Source organism: Chanodichthys erythropterus, chromosome 16 (genome assembly GCF_024489055.1).
Source record: "Chanodichthys erythropterus isolate Z2021 chromosome 16, ASM2448905v1, whole genome shotgun sequence".
NCBI lineage: Eukaryota > Metazoa > Chordata > Actinopteri > Cypriniformes > Xenocyprididae > Chanodichthys > Chanodichthys erythropterus.
Window position 1 is genome coordinate 26,442,845 of NC_090236.1, and position 16,342 is coordinate 26,459,186.

General features: G+C 35.5%; 1 protein-coding gene across 3 annotated transcripts; it reads left to right on the top strand.

Annotated features, from left to right (window-relative positions):
• The first annotated feature begins 1,160 nt into the window (after positions 1-1,160).
• Positions 1,161-14,366, top strand: plcd1b (phospholipase C, delta 1b). Of its 3 annotated transcripts, XM_067362325.1 has the most exons (16): positions 3,137-3,222; positions 3,336-3,578; positions 4,215-4,373; positions 5,869-6,097; positions 6,189-6,318; positions 6,443-6,671; positions 7,252-7,453; positions 7,636-7,780; positions 7,901-8,053; positions 10,821-10,967; positions 11,065-11,224; positions 12,357-12,473; positions 12,583-12,761; positions 12,917-13,049; positions 13,287-13,436; positions 13,618-14,364. In XM_067362325.1, exons 2-16 carry the CDS (start codon positions 3,479-3,481, stop codon positions 13,707-13,709), a joined length of 2,325 nt encoding a protein of 774 aa, XP_067218426.1. In that variant the 5' UTR covers positions 3,137-3,222; positions 3,336-3,478; the 3' UTR covers positions 13,710-14,364. The 3 variants fall into 3 exon arrangements, with proteins under 3 accessions (XP_067218427.1, XP_067218426.1, XP_067218425.1); XM_067362326.1 differs by lacking the exons at positions 3,137-3,222; positions 3,336-3,578 and adding an exon at positions 1,161-1,332 and having other exon boundaries at positions 13,618-14,366; XM_067362324.1 differs by having other exon boundaries at positions 3,179-3,578.
• The last annotated feature ends 1,976 nt before the right edge of the window (positions 14,367-16,342 follow it).

Genomic DNA, 16,342 nt, shown 5'->3' on the forward strand with positions numbered 1-16,342 from the left:
CTTTTGACTGGTTGGTCTCTTGATCCAAGCAGGGAGTGGTCAATTAATAAGTTCCCTTTTAACAATCTCAAAAATGACCTTACAAATAAGCTTGTAATTTTGCATTGCCGGTGGGCACTTGCATACGAGGCTAAAGTGCATGGCGGCTTGTTCAGAAAGCATCAGATATATTTTACACACAAAAAAAAACTGACTTGGAATGTTTGTTTTATGCTCAGCTATCACATAACAGATACGAGATCTACATCGAGAGCATTACATTTTGCCAGTAAAATGTGTTCCTTGATCACTATCAGTCAGCAAAGGAATTCTTTGACAAATGCAATCTTTAAATCTCCAACAACAGTTCTATGTGTAAACACCTCAAACCACAGAGAATATGTGTCCCAGGTTTTATAGGCATGTTTGAAGAGATAGAAATTTAACTGTTTGAGTGTTTTTGTCTGTAATAGCCTCTGTGCACGAATGATATCAGATTTAGCCCAATAGTTTTTAATGATTCTCCACTACCCCTTAATTGGAGAAAAAGAAAAATCAGTCAATCTCATTTGAATTTAAATATTTAGGCATATTATATAAGCAGGAGAGAGAGAGAGATTTGCAATATCACTGTTGCAGGGCTGCAGGACAAAACCTTATTATCATGTAATGAAAACTGATTTTTAAAGTCCATACATAGTCTTAAAAAGTCTATATTTTAATCCAAAGCAAATCCCACTCAGAAATGCAGTCTTTCTCTTTGTATCCCTTTAAGCTGTCTGCCTAAGTATCTGTTAAAAGACTCAAATAAAAAAATGTTCAAAATAGTTACATGATTAGCTCATTGCTTTCCAGCCTATAAATTATTAGTGCTGTCTGGCAGACTCAATACACTAATGCAGCATATTTACTCTTAACCGACATGACAAGTGTTGACAGCTCTAATTACAGGTGAAGTTTAAGAACAGCTTCGTCTGAAAAAAAAAACCAAACCAAACATTCAATCTCAGTCTGGATTTGCATTACTGTATGAGCATAATTTGTCATGACCCCTACAGGCAGCTGGAGGCACAACATGCAGTTATGAGATGCTGAACTGATCAGTGGGAGTGGCTCATCATGAGATACCTTTTACTGAGACGTTAGCACCCACAGGCAGGTAATCTGTACCTGTGCGGAGAAGGTTGGAGGAATAGGTCCGCTCTCAGTTTCACCAGCGAGACTTTTCGAAGTTCTATGTTGTTTCTGTGAAGTCCTGGAGTTAAGAACACTGGACATATTGTGCACGAGGAGGATATAACAGTCTGCTGTTTTCACGAGAAATGGATTCCAACGGCATTGCTGATAAACAATGTAAGTGTTGGATGAAAACTGAAACGCAACTCTGTTGCAACTGAATTAAAATGATTCTGAAATGGTTGTGCGCATCACAAAAGTCAATCGATAAACATCTGAAAGTTCAGTTTGAGTGCAGTGAATGTGCAGACCTGTTCACTACTAAACCTGCACGCGCTCGTGAGTTTCAGCCACGCGCAACTGAAAACCAACCATGAACCCTCACGCGCTAGCTATGAAATGTTTCATTTAACTGTCGATACAAACAACAAACAAATTGAAGATTAACCAGTTTTTATTTATTATATTGTATATTTGGTATTGTATTTAATTTGTACACTACGTTTGAAAGTACTTTGGCAAACCACACATTTTTGTTTTCAGTCTGTGGATGAGTAAGAAAAACGCACGAATGGGTGGTGTATTGTAAATTGAGTTAGCGGACATAATATGGCTGCCACACCCTTGGCAACTTTGTATTGTTATTTGTTGGGTGTATTTCTCCATCTCACTACAGTGCTCCAATTCTGCAGCAATATAATAACCCACTAGATTTTCTATTGAGGATGGGGCACAGGAGAGGTGTCAGTAGCCTGGAGCAACATTCCGTCGCCTGACTCACATAACATCCCTTTCATTACTTCAGTTCCTGAAACGTCTGTCAAATTATGGGGTTTCTTGCTCTTCAAGCCAAGGCTCAGCTCATTTAACAGTGTTTTTCAGCAGATCACAGTCTTAAATGTGACAAAAATATTTTAAAAAGTTAATTCAGTTTGTGCAGGGTGAGGTGGTTTTAAAGAAAGCAAACACTTGCAGTGGTTCTATGTTTTTTGTATTAAGACAATTTGTAGAGGGACTATCTGCCCCCACAAACCCACTGGCTGCTTCCTGTTTTCAGTGAGAGGCAAAACAGTTATTTCCCTCTGGATGACCGAGATACTGGAGATTCAGGAGATGTATACACAACAAGCACACAGTCATAGACATTTAGATGCCTTAGGTTTTTTAAGAACCCAAACATGGGTCATGTTTACTGGAACAGAAAGATATCATGCTGTACATACATGTCTGAATCTGTAAATAAACAATATAATCCACAATTAGGGCAAAACTTGTATAAAAGTTTAATTTTTTTAGACATTGCCTTAGTGCAGTATTAAAAAGTTCACAGGAAATTTGGTACAGAAATTAAACATTTGCGTTAGTTAAATTTGGACTATCTTAGTTTATATACTATTATAATAGGCTATTTATTAATATTAAGCTTTTATTTTCAGGTTTCATCATGTTAGTTTATGTATTATTAACTTTTTTATTTTGTCATTTGTATTAGCTTTAGGTTTTATTTAGTATTTCTATTTAGCCTTATTTCAGTTTTTGTAATTTTAGTATTATTTTAGTTAATTGCCCAGGTTTTGTTTGTTTTTCCCCATGCAGTATTTATATAGTTTCAGCTTTATTTCAATTAACAAGAAAAAAAAAGTATTATAATAGTTTTAGTTAACAATAACATTATTGGCCTATACATTTAACACCTCGAAAATATATAAACAATATTTGTATTGACATTGCAGTGCAAAAGAAATCCCTGTACAATTCTGAAACGGTCATTACTGCCATTATAATGAAAGAAAAATGAAGAGCTCAAAGATATAGAGAGATTAAATGGCATACTTTGGCATGTTTTATCTGCACGTACTCTTACAGCACGTCTAGGGTTCACATAAATCCACCGGATCAGGTTTAGAGTGTGGCTGCTAAACACATCAGTCTGTCAGTGGACTGGCAAATGCAGCCACTAGATGGCGCCATTGCACAGAAAGTCAGGTAAAAACTCAACAGGTATTGTACCAGCTGTTACGCATGTGTAGCATTCGCGCGTCGTGCGAGTCTCAAGTATACTTTTTTGTAAGTATACATTGTTAGCTTTCTTTAAACACACATCCTTAACTTGTAGATTGAATTTGCCAACAAATATTACCACTTGTTTGGATCAGACGATCAAAGGTGTCTTATTTTAGGGATGAACTTTGGATTAGTACACGCCCCGAATCCGCGGACAAGTGAGTGAGCCATACACCACACAGCGCAGCAAGTGGTTGGGATATGTTTGCGGCTCCTTCTGTCAGAAGCAGTTTTGATTTCCGAGAGGAAAATTCACACTATGCAGTGTGTACGAAGACAACCAGTTCGGACCAAGTCTCAAGAGTCCTTATACCGCGCGCAGAGCAAGACAGTAGCGCGCGACAACATGAAACTTATAGGTAGGAGGATGAAAATAACAATAATCTTGTTTTAATGTAATATGAGAACTTCACCTTTCATACTTGCTTTTACAGTGGTATTCTATTGGTTATTTTAAGATGTATGCAGTTCATTGACACGCAACCTCTCCAAGGAAATCTCGTAACCAGGAAAACATTGTCTGTCTCACTTATAAGTTGCTTACCTAGATAGCAGTGTAAGTAGGTCCCAGCTATTGTTGTAAATAGAGCAAGTTCACGTCACACCTATTGATTCATGGTTGTGTGTAAATTACTCTCAAATACACACACCACGCCTTAGTAAATAATGCATTTTGTGCTGTGGTGGTTTGACCTAATACCTGGTCCTGGTTGGTGTCAGGTGTCCTGTTTAGTGTCTTTCAGGAAGAGTCTTTTGTGTTTTACATAGAAGTTAAAACCACGTTTTCTTCCTCAGCAGCTGGACTCATGAAAGGGTTGGTTCCTTCCTCAATTGGACCACAGAGGGATAATACAATCCTTTTGTTTGTTCTGCCTTCATACAAAAAAGGATGTTGTGATGTGGGAAATGACCCACAAATCTGCCTTTCAAAAGGAAATAATGTGAGCTTTGAAAGAATTACTACAGGAGTGGTCTTGTCCTTGTCTTCCCCACAGGTTTGGAGGGTGACCAAGACCTGCAGTTCCTGATAAACGGCGGGGACCTTTTGAAAGTCCGTTCGGGCTCATGGAAAAAGACGCGCTACTTCAAGCTGCAGGAGGACTGCAAGACCATGTGGCATGAGTCCAAAAAGACCATGAAGTCCAAAAACACATGTGAGTCCCATAAAAGATGTACACAGGGGTGTGTCAGAATCAGCCCTTTCTTTGCGTGCGCTCTCGTGTCCTGCACTGACACACAATGTGTTATGTTGGCCAGTATGTGTGTTGATGAATTTCCCTGCTCAAATCCACATTTTTAAGCATAAACTGGGTAAAATTACTGCATAGAGACTAAATTTGTGATTTATTGAACTATTGGTGAATCTTTCTGTATACTCACATTTGTTCATCATATTGATGTACACTACTGTTCAAAAGTTTGGGTTCAGTAAGATATTTTTAAAAGAAATGAATACTTTTATGCAGCACAGATGCTTTAAATTGATCAAAAGTGACAGTAAAGACATTCATAATGTAACAAAAGATTTCTATTTCAAATAAATGCTGTTTTTTTTTTTTTTTTTTTACTTTCTATTCACCAAAGAATCCTGAAAAATGTGCTGCTTAATATTTTTGTGGAGGCCACAATACAACAGTTTTCAACATTGAAAATAATAAGATTAGCATATAAAGACACATTTTAAAATATATTCGAATAGAAAAGTGTCATTAATAATTTTTCACAATATTATTTTTTTTTTCTTGTTTTTGTATAAATAAATGCAGCCGCGTTGAGCATATGATACTTTTACCAAAAACATTTTAAAAAATCGGACCCCAAACTTTTGAACGGTAATGTACGCTATCAAAACAGTGACTGTCATAATGATGAACTTTATAGTTCTCCTGCTTTTATTCAATGTTTTTATTCTGAGCTTTAAAGTTTAAAGCATTGGCCAGAAGAATTGACCATGATTTTTTAAATGTAATTAATAAAAAGGGATACTGAAGAAACACATTTTTCCCTCACTAAATTAGGTGTTTCTATGCAAGTGGTGTGTTTTACAACAGCATATTCAAGTTATATTGTAATTTTGTGACCAGTGCTGTAAAACATGAGCCCTGAGGCTATGTTTAAAACATTTGTGTAAATATGCAAATGCACAAAATAAAGCTTACAACGCTTTTGTAGGTTAAGCATGACCGCTTCTACGTATAATTTCCATATGCTTATTGACATCTAGACATGTGATGATACTGCATTTAACAGCAGGAAACTAGGGGGAAAAAAAACTGCTTTTAGGAATTGGATCTTGTCTTGCAGATTGTTTTTAATGGTTTTAAGCATAAATAAAACCTAACATAAGAATTTTTGCTTCTCATGTACATTTTGTAACTTTAAGGATAATTAGATATTTTTTTACCAGAAAACAAAAATAAGATGCAGATTAACCAAATGATTTATTGTGAAAAACATTGTCCGATTATCAGTGAATCGCAAACATTTTTTGGGACATAAAACATGCAAAATATATGATCACCATTTCATACTGAAATTACACTGCTTAATGGTCTGGGTTCAGTGTGACCTGCATTACATTTTACTCCATTATATATTTTCTGTATTTTATGAAGTACGCTTATGTTTTTGTATGTCTTTCTCACTCAGTCTCTCTTGAGGACATCGAAGCGGTACGAACAGGTCGGCAAACTGAGGGTCTGAGGAAATACACAGAAGAGTCAGTGGATGGTCGAGCGTTCTCCATTCTGTTTAAGGGGCAACAGAAAAACCTGGACCTGATCGCCAGCTCTGAGGAGGAAGCCAAAAAGTGGGTCAATGGTTTGGAGAAAGTCATCTCAAACATGAGCAACCTCACTCCGCAGAAGAAAACGGAGCAGTATCCTTTTCAAATGCGTGTGGTGTTGATGTGCAATTCAAGCATTATTCTTTCAAATCTGTCTTTAATTGTCCTTACATCAGAGCTTTAGCTGGATCTACAGTTGTATGCGTAAAGCAGATAAAGACTTGGACAACAAGATGAGTCTGAAAGAGCTGAAGAGCTTTCTACAAGACATCAACATTGAGGTGGATGAAGACTATGCTGAAATGCTCTTTCAGGTAATATTCATGTTTTATGCAGGAATTTAACCCAGTTTACCTGTCTATAATATTCTCTCACACTTTAAATAGTTGAACACAAGAAATAACTTGACTAGAAATGCCACTTTTTCCCCTCTTTCAGAAATGTGACCAATCGAAGGGTGGATTCCTAGAGGGCAAGGAGATCGAGCATTTCTATAAAATCTTGACACAAAGGGAGGAGATCGATGTCATCTACAGAGAGTATGCAAAGACAGACGGTCTCATGAGCGCCACTGATCTGCTGACCTTCCTGTTGAATGAGCAAAGAGAGGATGCGTCTCAGAATGATGCCCTTCAGCTTATTGAGAAATATGAACTTGATGAAAATGGTAATGCCGCTGTCATGTGTTATTCTTATTTGTAAGTTGCTTGGATAAAAATATCTGCTATCATTCAAAAGTCTAGTGTCATTAAGTGTTTGTTTTTTTTGTTTTTTATTTTAATAAGAAATTAGTACTTTTAGTCAGCAAGGATGCAATAAATCAAAAGTGACTGAAGTTTCTGTTCATCAAAGAAACCTGGAATTTTTTTACACGGTTTCCACAACAATATTAAACAGCACAGCTGTTTTCAACGCTGATTATAATAAGAAATGTTTCTTAAGCAGCAGATCAGCATATTGGAATGATTTCTGAAGGAACATGTGACACTGAAGAATGGCTTCTGACAATTTAGCTTCGCCATCACAGGAATAAATTACATTTTGATAATATATTAATATGGAAAACAGTTTTTCTTAAGTTGAAATAATATTTCACACTATTGTTTTTAGTGTATGTTTTTCATAAATGCAGCCTTACCGACCCCAAACTTTTGAACTGTAGTGTAAGTATATGTATTCAGCTTCAGTCTCAGTGAAAAATATACAAGTTCAACGTCTTTCTAATTGCATGTCTGTGTTTCTTGTAGCCAGAGCCAAACAGCAAATGACAATGGATGGCTTCCTAATGTACCTGCACCAGCCAGAGGGGCTGATTTTCAACCCGGCCCATAAAAGTGTTTACCAGGACATGAACCGGCCTCTCAACCATTACTTCATCTCCTCCTCTCATAACACATACCTGCTGGAGGACCAGCTCAAGGGACCCAGCAGCACTGAAGCGTACATAAAGTAATGTGAATAATTCAACATTTGAATACATTTTAATTACATAGTGTAGTTAAAAAAATGATAAAGTGCTTAATTTGATCATTTCTAGTTTCATAATGAAAAAGTCTGAATTAATTTACCTCTTATAAAGCATGTTTTTATGGCTTAGTTTTGGAATTGCAAGTAACATTGTCCCTGTACAGAGCACTTCTAAAGGGATGTCGCTGTGTGGAGCTGGACTGCTGGGATGGATCAGATGGAGAGCCAGTGATTTATCATGGATACACTCTCACCTCAAAGATCCTCTTTAAAGATGTGATTCAAGCCATTAAAGAATATGCCTTTAAGGTAAATAAATTCAAAACATAGCGGATACTTCTGTTTGTTTTGGGACTTGTAGAGCTTGTCCTTCTGGTGTGCTTTCCACGTGTACCTGACTGACAACAATGTCATTGTTCCCTTCGCCAGACGTCTGAGTACCCTGTGATCCTGTCTTTGGAGAACCACTGCAGTGTGGAGCAGCAGAAGACCATGGCTCAGCACTTGATCTCTATCCTGGGTAGCGCTCTGGTCACCAAACCCCTCGGAGATCAGATGCCCACACACTTCCCTTCTCCAGAGGTTAGTGATTGCAGGATGTTAGGACACAGTAATCCACTAAGCCATGTTAGACAGAGGATCATTTACAGGCATATTCAGTGGCAAGACTATGTAAGGGATACCATAGGTTAAGCCAATTATTATTATTATAAAATACACAATAAACCTGACAGGCTGCACAGGAAGCCGAGCCTGAGAGGGATTATTTTGTCATAATGATAGACTGATTGTACACTATCTTGCTTATTACACTCCCAGTTACAAATGAGTAAATAAATGGACATGAAATTATTTTTATCATTTAAGAAGAAAGAGAGATAGTCTAGCACAATAAAAATGTTTAGTAGGGGAGCACTGATATTAATATTCTGTCCGATACGATAAGCAAATATAAGTTTGTAATTGCTGATATCTATGGCAAGCTGTTTTGACTTTTATTCATTCTCAGGATATGAATTCTTGATATAACAATTCAGTTTTCACTAGTTAAAATGCTAATTCTTGATATCAGGAATTACATTTCCACTAGTAACAATGGCAATTTTTGATATCAGGAATTACATTTCCACTAGTAAAAACTAGAATTCTTGATATCTGTAATTGTATTTTTACTAGTGAAATGTCACCATAGGCTGCCATTCAAATTCAATTGTTGATATCAATAACTGATTTCTTACTAGTTGAAATTCCAATTTCACATATCAGAAATACAATTCTTACTAGTAAAACTAATAATTTTTGATATCAATAATTCAGTTGCCACTAGTTGAAATGTCAGTTCTTGATATCAAAAATTGAATTGTTACTAGTAAAAATTATCATTTTTGATATCAATAATTTGATTTTCACTAGTGATAATGTTAGTTTCTGATATCATGAATGTGATTGTTACTAGTAAGAAAGCCATTTTAGATATCTGAAATTATATTGATATCAGAAATACATTTTCAGATATCAAAAATGAACATTTTTACTAGTAGCAATTCAACTGTTGATATCAAGAACTGACATTTCAACTAGTGACAATTGAATTCTTGATATCAAAAATTCGCATTTTACTAGTAAGAATTGTATTTCTGATATGTGAAATTGGAATTTCAACTAGTAAGAACTCATTTCTTGATATCAACAAATGAATTTGAATGGCAGCCTATGGTGACATTTCATTAGTGAAAATACAATTACAGATATCAAGAATTCTAGTTTTTACTAGTGGAAATTCAGATGTTGATATCAAGAATTAACATTGTTTCTAGTGGAAATATAATTCCTGATATCAACAACTGAATTGTTGATATCAATAATTGAATTGTTGATATCAAGAAGTAACATTGTTACTAGTGGAAATGTAATTCCTGATATCAAGAACTGAATTGTTGATATCAAGAATTCAAATCCTGAGATGTGAATAAAAGTCAAAACGGCTTGCCATAGATATCCGATAGATGGTAGATTTTAAAAACACTGTTATGTTAAAATAAAATAAAACTAAAACACTAAAATCAGTTGTTTTAAATACTTGTAAATCATTGTACAGTATGAAAAATATTAATTTTGAGATTGGCAAAAGATTAGACTTAACAGTTTTATTAAATTCTTTTTTTTATAAAGGTATTCCAAATGTAAAAATAGAGGAAAAAACATGCACAAGATCCAATATCTGTATATACAGATAAATATTAAAATCTCTAATATTATAAAATAACCGTTATGGCAAATTATATTATGCATCCCTAATGTTTAGTGGTTGTAATACAAAAATATTTGTCCACAAAACACCTTGATTGATCAATCAGAATTATTATTCTTGTAAGCAGTGTAATAAACCAATATAAAGTGCATTTGGAGTAAATGCACACATTATTTTGCTGTTTTACAATCCAAATTGCAAATTACACATTAACATTTACTTAAAATATGTATAGAGCAGTCTAAAAGATCAAAGCATTTGATATAACCCAGTAGCTGTGGATTTAGACATGAGACCCAAGAGAGTTTTGCAGCCTGTTTGAACAGGAGATGCTTTCAGAGTGGAATTCTGTGTGGAATGTGTGGAATTCATGCAGCTGTTCTCTATTTGAAAACATCACTGCATCTCAATCTCTCTTTGTTTCAGTCATCTATGATATAACAAATGTCAACTCTTCAAGAAAATTGACACCTTCAGCACATCAATTATGTGCACATATATGAAATGTGGAAACTCTGCAAAGGCAGAGTTATAAGATGTTGATCCATCATCACAGTTTTGTGGCTTTTAAAAAGGATGTATTCGATTGCTATGGAGACTGGTGCTTTGCCTGCTGGGGAGCGGATGATTATCATAGCTTACATAACATTGTTTTCCATTCCCTCCAGTCAAGGTGTGGCCTGTCCTGGTCACTGCCACTGTCAACAATAAAAACACTGCTGTTGGCTAGGGTATCATTTACAGCATAAGCTAACTACTGTTAGAAATAGTTTGTACTGCCTGCTGTTCTGTACTGACCATGTACATGCTGTACTGTCAAAAACAATATGCAGTACATACGATGATGGCATTTTTATCATATTCCAGCCTAATATTGCAGACAACTGTAAATAAGCTGCTATTAGAATGCAGTTCCTTATGACATTAGTTGTGCAGAAAATACACATTTTACTTCTACCTGTGTTAAAAGAATTATATAAAAACTAAAAAGAAAGGAACAAAATCAGGCAAAATGCATGTCTTTCATTGGATGAATGCATGTAAATGTGAGCTGATGGCAGAATCTGCAGTCTCTGGTTTAATGACTGTTTTATTTAGGAACTCAAAGGCCGGTTCATAGTGAAAGGGAAGAGACTAAACAAACTTGAGGACACATTTTCAGATGAGTCCAAAACAGCAGATGAAGAAAGTGTAACCGAGGAAGAAGATGATGAAGACCATGAAGACCATGAAAAGAAGTCTAACGTAAGCATACAAATGTGTCCATGGAAAGTATTCATTTAAATGCTTGATTTCTTTTCATTTTTAACATTTATTTTATAATTACACATACCTAAAACAGAAATCGAAATCACTGAAGCTGGCAAAGGAGCTGTCTGATATCGTGATCTACTGCAAAAGTGTTCCCTTCCATGGGTTTGAGGATTCCCGGGACAAGCAGTCATTTTATGAGATGGCCTCATTCAAAGAGGGAAAAGCTGTGAAACTAGCGGAGGAATCAGGTGTGATGTCATGACTTATGCTGCTCAAACGCAACAAAGGCTATTAAAAAACATGAATAAGACTCGGACTCTGTCCAGTGGCACAGATTTATTGCTCCGCAAAATGCACAGTCATAAATGTGCGTTACGTCACAGAAGATGAATTCTGCTTGAGGGAGACTCCTGACACACAACTTTGAATATGTAAAGAAGCAGGTGACTAACAGGGAAAAGAGCCATTCAGGTTTTTTTTTTTTTTTTTTTTTTTTTTTTTTTTGCTGGACAGCAAACAATGATACACATTTTAATCATAAACAAAATGACCTATTGAAATATTCAAAAAATATTTTTTTAAATGATCTGTTTGAATCTTTACAAATTGAATTCTTAGTAATTCAAATAAAATACGGTAATTCACACAGAAGACAATAAGTTGTCTAAGAGTGGTAAAAGACCTGTGAAACTTAAAAGGCAGTCACCAGTTGTCTAAAACACAATATGCGCTAATGTGTTTAAATTAATCTTTTTATTTTGCACACTAGGACACATTAAATTGATCAAAAGGACAGTAAAGACATTTATAATGTTACAAAAACTTTTCAAATAAATGCTGTTCTTTCGAACTTTCTATTGATCAAAAAATCCTGGAAGAAAATATCAAGGTTTTCACAAAAATATTAAGCTGCACAACAGTTTTCAACATTGATAATAATAATAATAATAAATGCTTCTTGAGCAGCAAATCACCATATTAGAATGATTTCTGAAGGATCATGTGACACTGAAGACTGGAGTAATGTTGCTGAAAATTTAGCTTTAACATTATAGGAATAAATTACATTTTAAAATTAAAGTAGAAAACATTAAATTAGAAAAGTTATTTTTCACAGTATTAGTTTTTTACTGATTAAAATATTACTGTTTACTTTTTGATCAAATAAATGCAGCCTTAGTTAGACTTCTTTCAAAAACATTAAAATAATGTACCAACCCCAAACCTTTGAACGGTAGTGCATATTTTAACCTAAAATCTCTTATTGTTAACTACCCAAACACATTCCACAGCTAATAATGCCTCTTAGATGCTAAAAAAAGAAAAGGCAAACAATCATGTTCCCACAATAATTACTTTTTTTTTTTTTTTCTGTTATAGCAACCAATTTTATCCATCACAATACAGACAAACTCAGCAGGATCTACCCAGGGGGACTGAGGACAGACTCCTCGAACTATAACCCTGTGCCTCTGTGGAACGCAGGCTGTCAGATAGGTAAAGAAGTCATGAATCTGAAACCCACCATATAAATGACACTAGTGAGAAACATGTATATGTATATAATGTCACAGTGCTAAACTAATCATTTCACATCTCCCTCCAGTGGCCCTCAACTTCCAGACACCCTGCACAGAGATGGATCTGAATCAGGGGCTCTTTCTTCAGAACGGACAGAGTGGTTACATCCTAAAGCCTTCTTACCTACGAGACCGAGACACTGAGTTTGACCCCATCACTCTCACCAAGGGACCATGGTTAAAGAGAAAGACTCTTCATGTGATGGCAAGTGGCTCTGCAACACCTTTATTTTGAGCATATGGAATATATCTTTGTGCTGTTCATGTCAGCTGCATAGCTTTTTTTTTTTTAAATACTTTATTTTAAATACTTTTTTTTTTTTTTTTTGACATCCACTACTGTTACTGTTTGCCTAATAGGTGATCTCAGCCCAGCAGTTACCCAAAGTGAGCCAAAGGAAGTCCTCTATTGTTGATCCCATTGTGCAAGTGCAGATCTACGGTGTGCCAGCTGATACGACCGTGGTGGAAACGCAGTACATTGAGAATAATGGTATAATAACCCTGTAAATTGAGAATAATGTTATAATAACACTGAGTCTCATTACGGGCTGGAAATGTAGGTGGGGGGAGTGAATGAACAGTGCTCTCGGCCACTCTCATTACCCACAACTGAGGTGCCCTTGATCAAGGCACCTAACCCCCAATCGCTCCCCGAGCGCCGCAGCAAAAAGTGTCTGGTTGCCTCAGGATCAGGATGTTGCCTAATAGTGCTCTCTTTTCTCTCAAGGCTTCAACCCCATGTGGAATGAAAACTTCCAATTTGATGTGTGTGTGCCAGATCTAGCCCTTGTGCGCTTTTTGATCGAGGACTACGATGCCACGTCGAACAATGAATTTATTGGCCAGTACACACTTCCCTTCAACAGCCTAAAGAAAGGTTAGTGTGCTTCAATCCAAGATGATTTGCAATTTACAATTTTAAGTTTCAAATTAAAAAGAGGGCCAAACAAAGAAATGGATATGTAAATTAAGTTTTCATGCTAAATACGATAACCGCTTTAACAATAATACTATTGATTTGTTGCTTATGTCGTATATTTCTGTTTGTTATACTACAGGATACCACCATGTGCCATTGTTCACCATGAATGGAGACCTTCTTTCCTCTGCTGGGCTTTTCGTTCACATCATGGTTTTGGATGCTGAATAATACACACAATGGTGCAGATTTTATACTGTATCTGAGATGATATTGTCACACTATTCAACAGCGCAGACGTCCTGAAGGGTAAATGTCTCGACAATGAGGCAGCTTGAGTGATTCTGGTGGGTAGGGAAATTGTGGGAATACAGCATCCTTTCTGAAGTTGTAATATAATGGTCTCACATTTAATATTTCAATTTTTTTGTACTTTTTACTATTTGTAAAATGTTATACATTATGCATTCTGAGCGTTAATATTCATGAGTGTCAATCTTTAGACTTAAACATAACAGTTTTTAGATATACAGATTTTAGCAATTACAAATCCATCCTCTGTAGTATTTCTAGATGCATGAGTTTTTATCTTTTGTCTTTTTTGTAGTTACACACCATATCAGATTTGTCATATTAAATAAGATAGTTAAATTGTCATGTTTCTGGCTGATACTCTGTCAGCGAACTCATAAAGCCAGTGATTCTGATGAAACACATTGCCAACTGTATACATCCATGTAAAGGAGAAATAAATGTAAGTTATTTAAAACTACTGTCTTGAGTTCTACTAATTCTGTAATAACTTCAACCAGAGAAAAGAGGGATGAAGAAAGAGTATTCATGAGTTTGAGGGAAAACTGGCACTCAAACATAAGGATCAGTCTGCAGTAAACCATGTTTGGCAGTACAGATATATTCACATCTACTAAAACTGATTGTTATATTTATATTGTGATTAAAAAAAATGTCTTTGTGTTCCTAAAACAAATGTTATAAGAAGTAAACAAGTCATTAAAGGGTTAGTTCACCCAAAAATGAAAATTCTGTCATTAATTACTCACCCTCATGTCGTTCCACACCCGTTAGACCTTGGTTAATCTTCGGAACACAAATTAAGATATTTTTGATAAAATCCGATGGCTCAGTGAGGCCTCTATTGACAGCAAGATAATTAACACTTTTAAATGCCCAGAAAGCTACTAAAGACATATTTAAAACAGTTCATGTGACTACAGTGGGTCAACCTTAATGTAACACTATTACAAAAATACATTTTGTGCACCAAAAAAAAACTTTATTCAACAATATCTAGTGACAGGCAATTTCAAAACACTGCTTCATGAAGCTTTGAAGCTTTATGAAATTTTTTTTTTTTCCCCCGAATCAGTGGTTCGGAGCGCATATCAAACCAAGTACAGGTCTCTGCAGGACAGTAACCATATCAGTGGGCGAGGCCATAAACAGAGGGGTGTGTTTTAGAGCGTTACCTGATTTGCCCACGTCAAAGTGTGGGTAGTTTTTAGGGGTGGGGTCGGGTGAAGGAGATCATTTTCATTGCATGATTTATAAACACCCTCCAATTTGAAAATGCCCACAAATTCAGAAACGCCCATTTTTGTTCCACAGAGACCTCATACTCTAGCAAACCACAAGTCACGTGAACCATTGAAATTTCGAAACACTTAGGAAGTAATGAAGCCTCGTTTACTGAAATCACGCAGTTTGATACACGCTCCCAACCACTGATTCGAAACAAAAGATTTGTGAAGCTTCATGAAGCAGTGTTTTCAAGTCACCCATGACTAGATATTGTTGAATAATGTCGTTATTTTGTTTTTTGGTGCACAAAAATTCTCGTCGCTTCATAACATTAAGGTTGAACCTTAGTAGTCACATGAACTGTTTTAAATATGTTTTTAGTAGCTTTCTGGACATCTGAAAGTGTAAATTAACTTGCTGTTGATGCAGGCCTCACTAAGCAATCAGATTTTATCAAAAATATCTTAATTTGTGTTCTGAAGATGAACAAAGGTCTTACAGGTGTGGAACAGCATGAGGGTGAGTAATTGACAGAAATTTCATTTTTGGGTGAACTAACCTTTTAACCATAGTAAATTTGTGAGATTAAACGTGACTACAGATGGTCTGATGCTCTTTGGATCATTATAAATCATGCAGGAGAACATGATCAGGTTTGACAAATGCGTGGAGCTCATGAGTGCTGCTGCCATTAAATCTAGACATTTTGAAAGTCATGTTAATTTTTTTAATTCAACTTTCCCTCAACTCATACTGATATTATTTTTAACAAAAATGTTAAATTAAATGCAAAATAAATTTAACTAGCAATCTCAACGTTTTGAACCCCACTGTATTTATTGAAGTACCAACATTGGTAACAGTTTAGTATAGGGAACATTTACTATTAACTACAACTTTTCCCTCAATAAATGCCTAATTTACTGCTTATTAATAGTAAGTTAGTGAAGTTTAGGTATGGGTAGGATTAAGAATGTAGAATAAGGCATTAATATGTGCTTAATAATTACTAATAAACAGCCAATATTCTAGTAATATGCAAGCTAATAAGGAACTAGGTAAAAGACTAAAGTGGTACCAAAACATTTTTCTAACCTAATGGAAGACAGTAGTAGACAGTAGTAATCATATGTTGTTTATAATAATTATACTTAAATAAGCACAGGCAGTTACTTGCTTGCTGATTCTGTAATACAATTAAACCCTAAAATTACACTAAAATCTTTCAACCTCTTAAGATATGCTAAAAGACACCATTCAAGAAGTGACATTTACTTTAAAGAAATGGAAAGATCTGAGGATACTAGACTTTTAGTACACTGCAA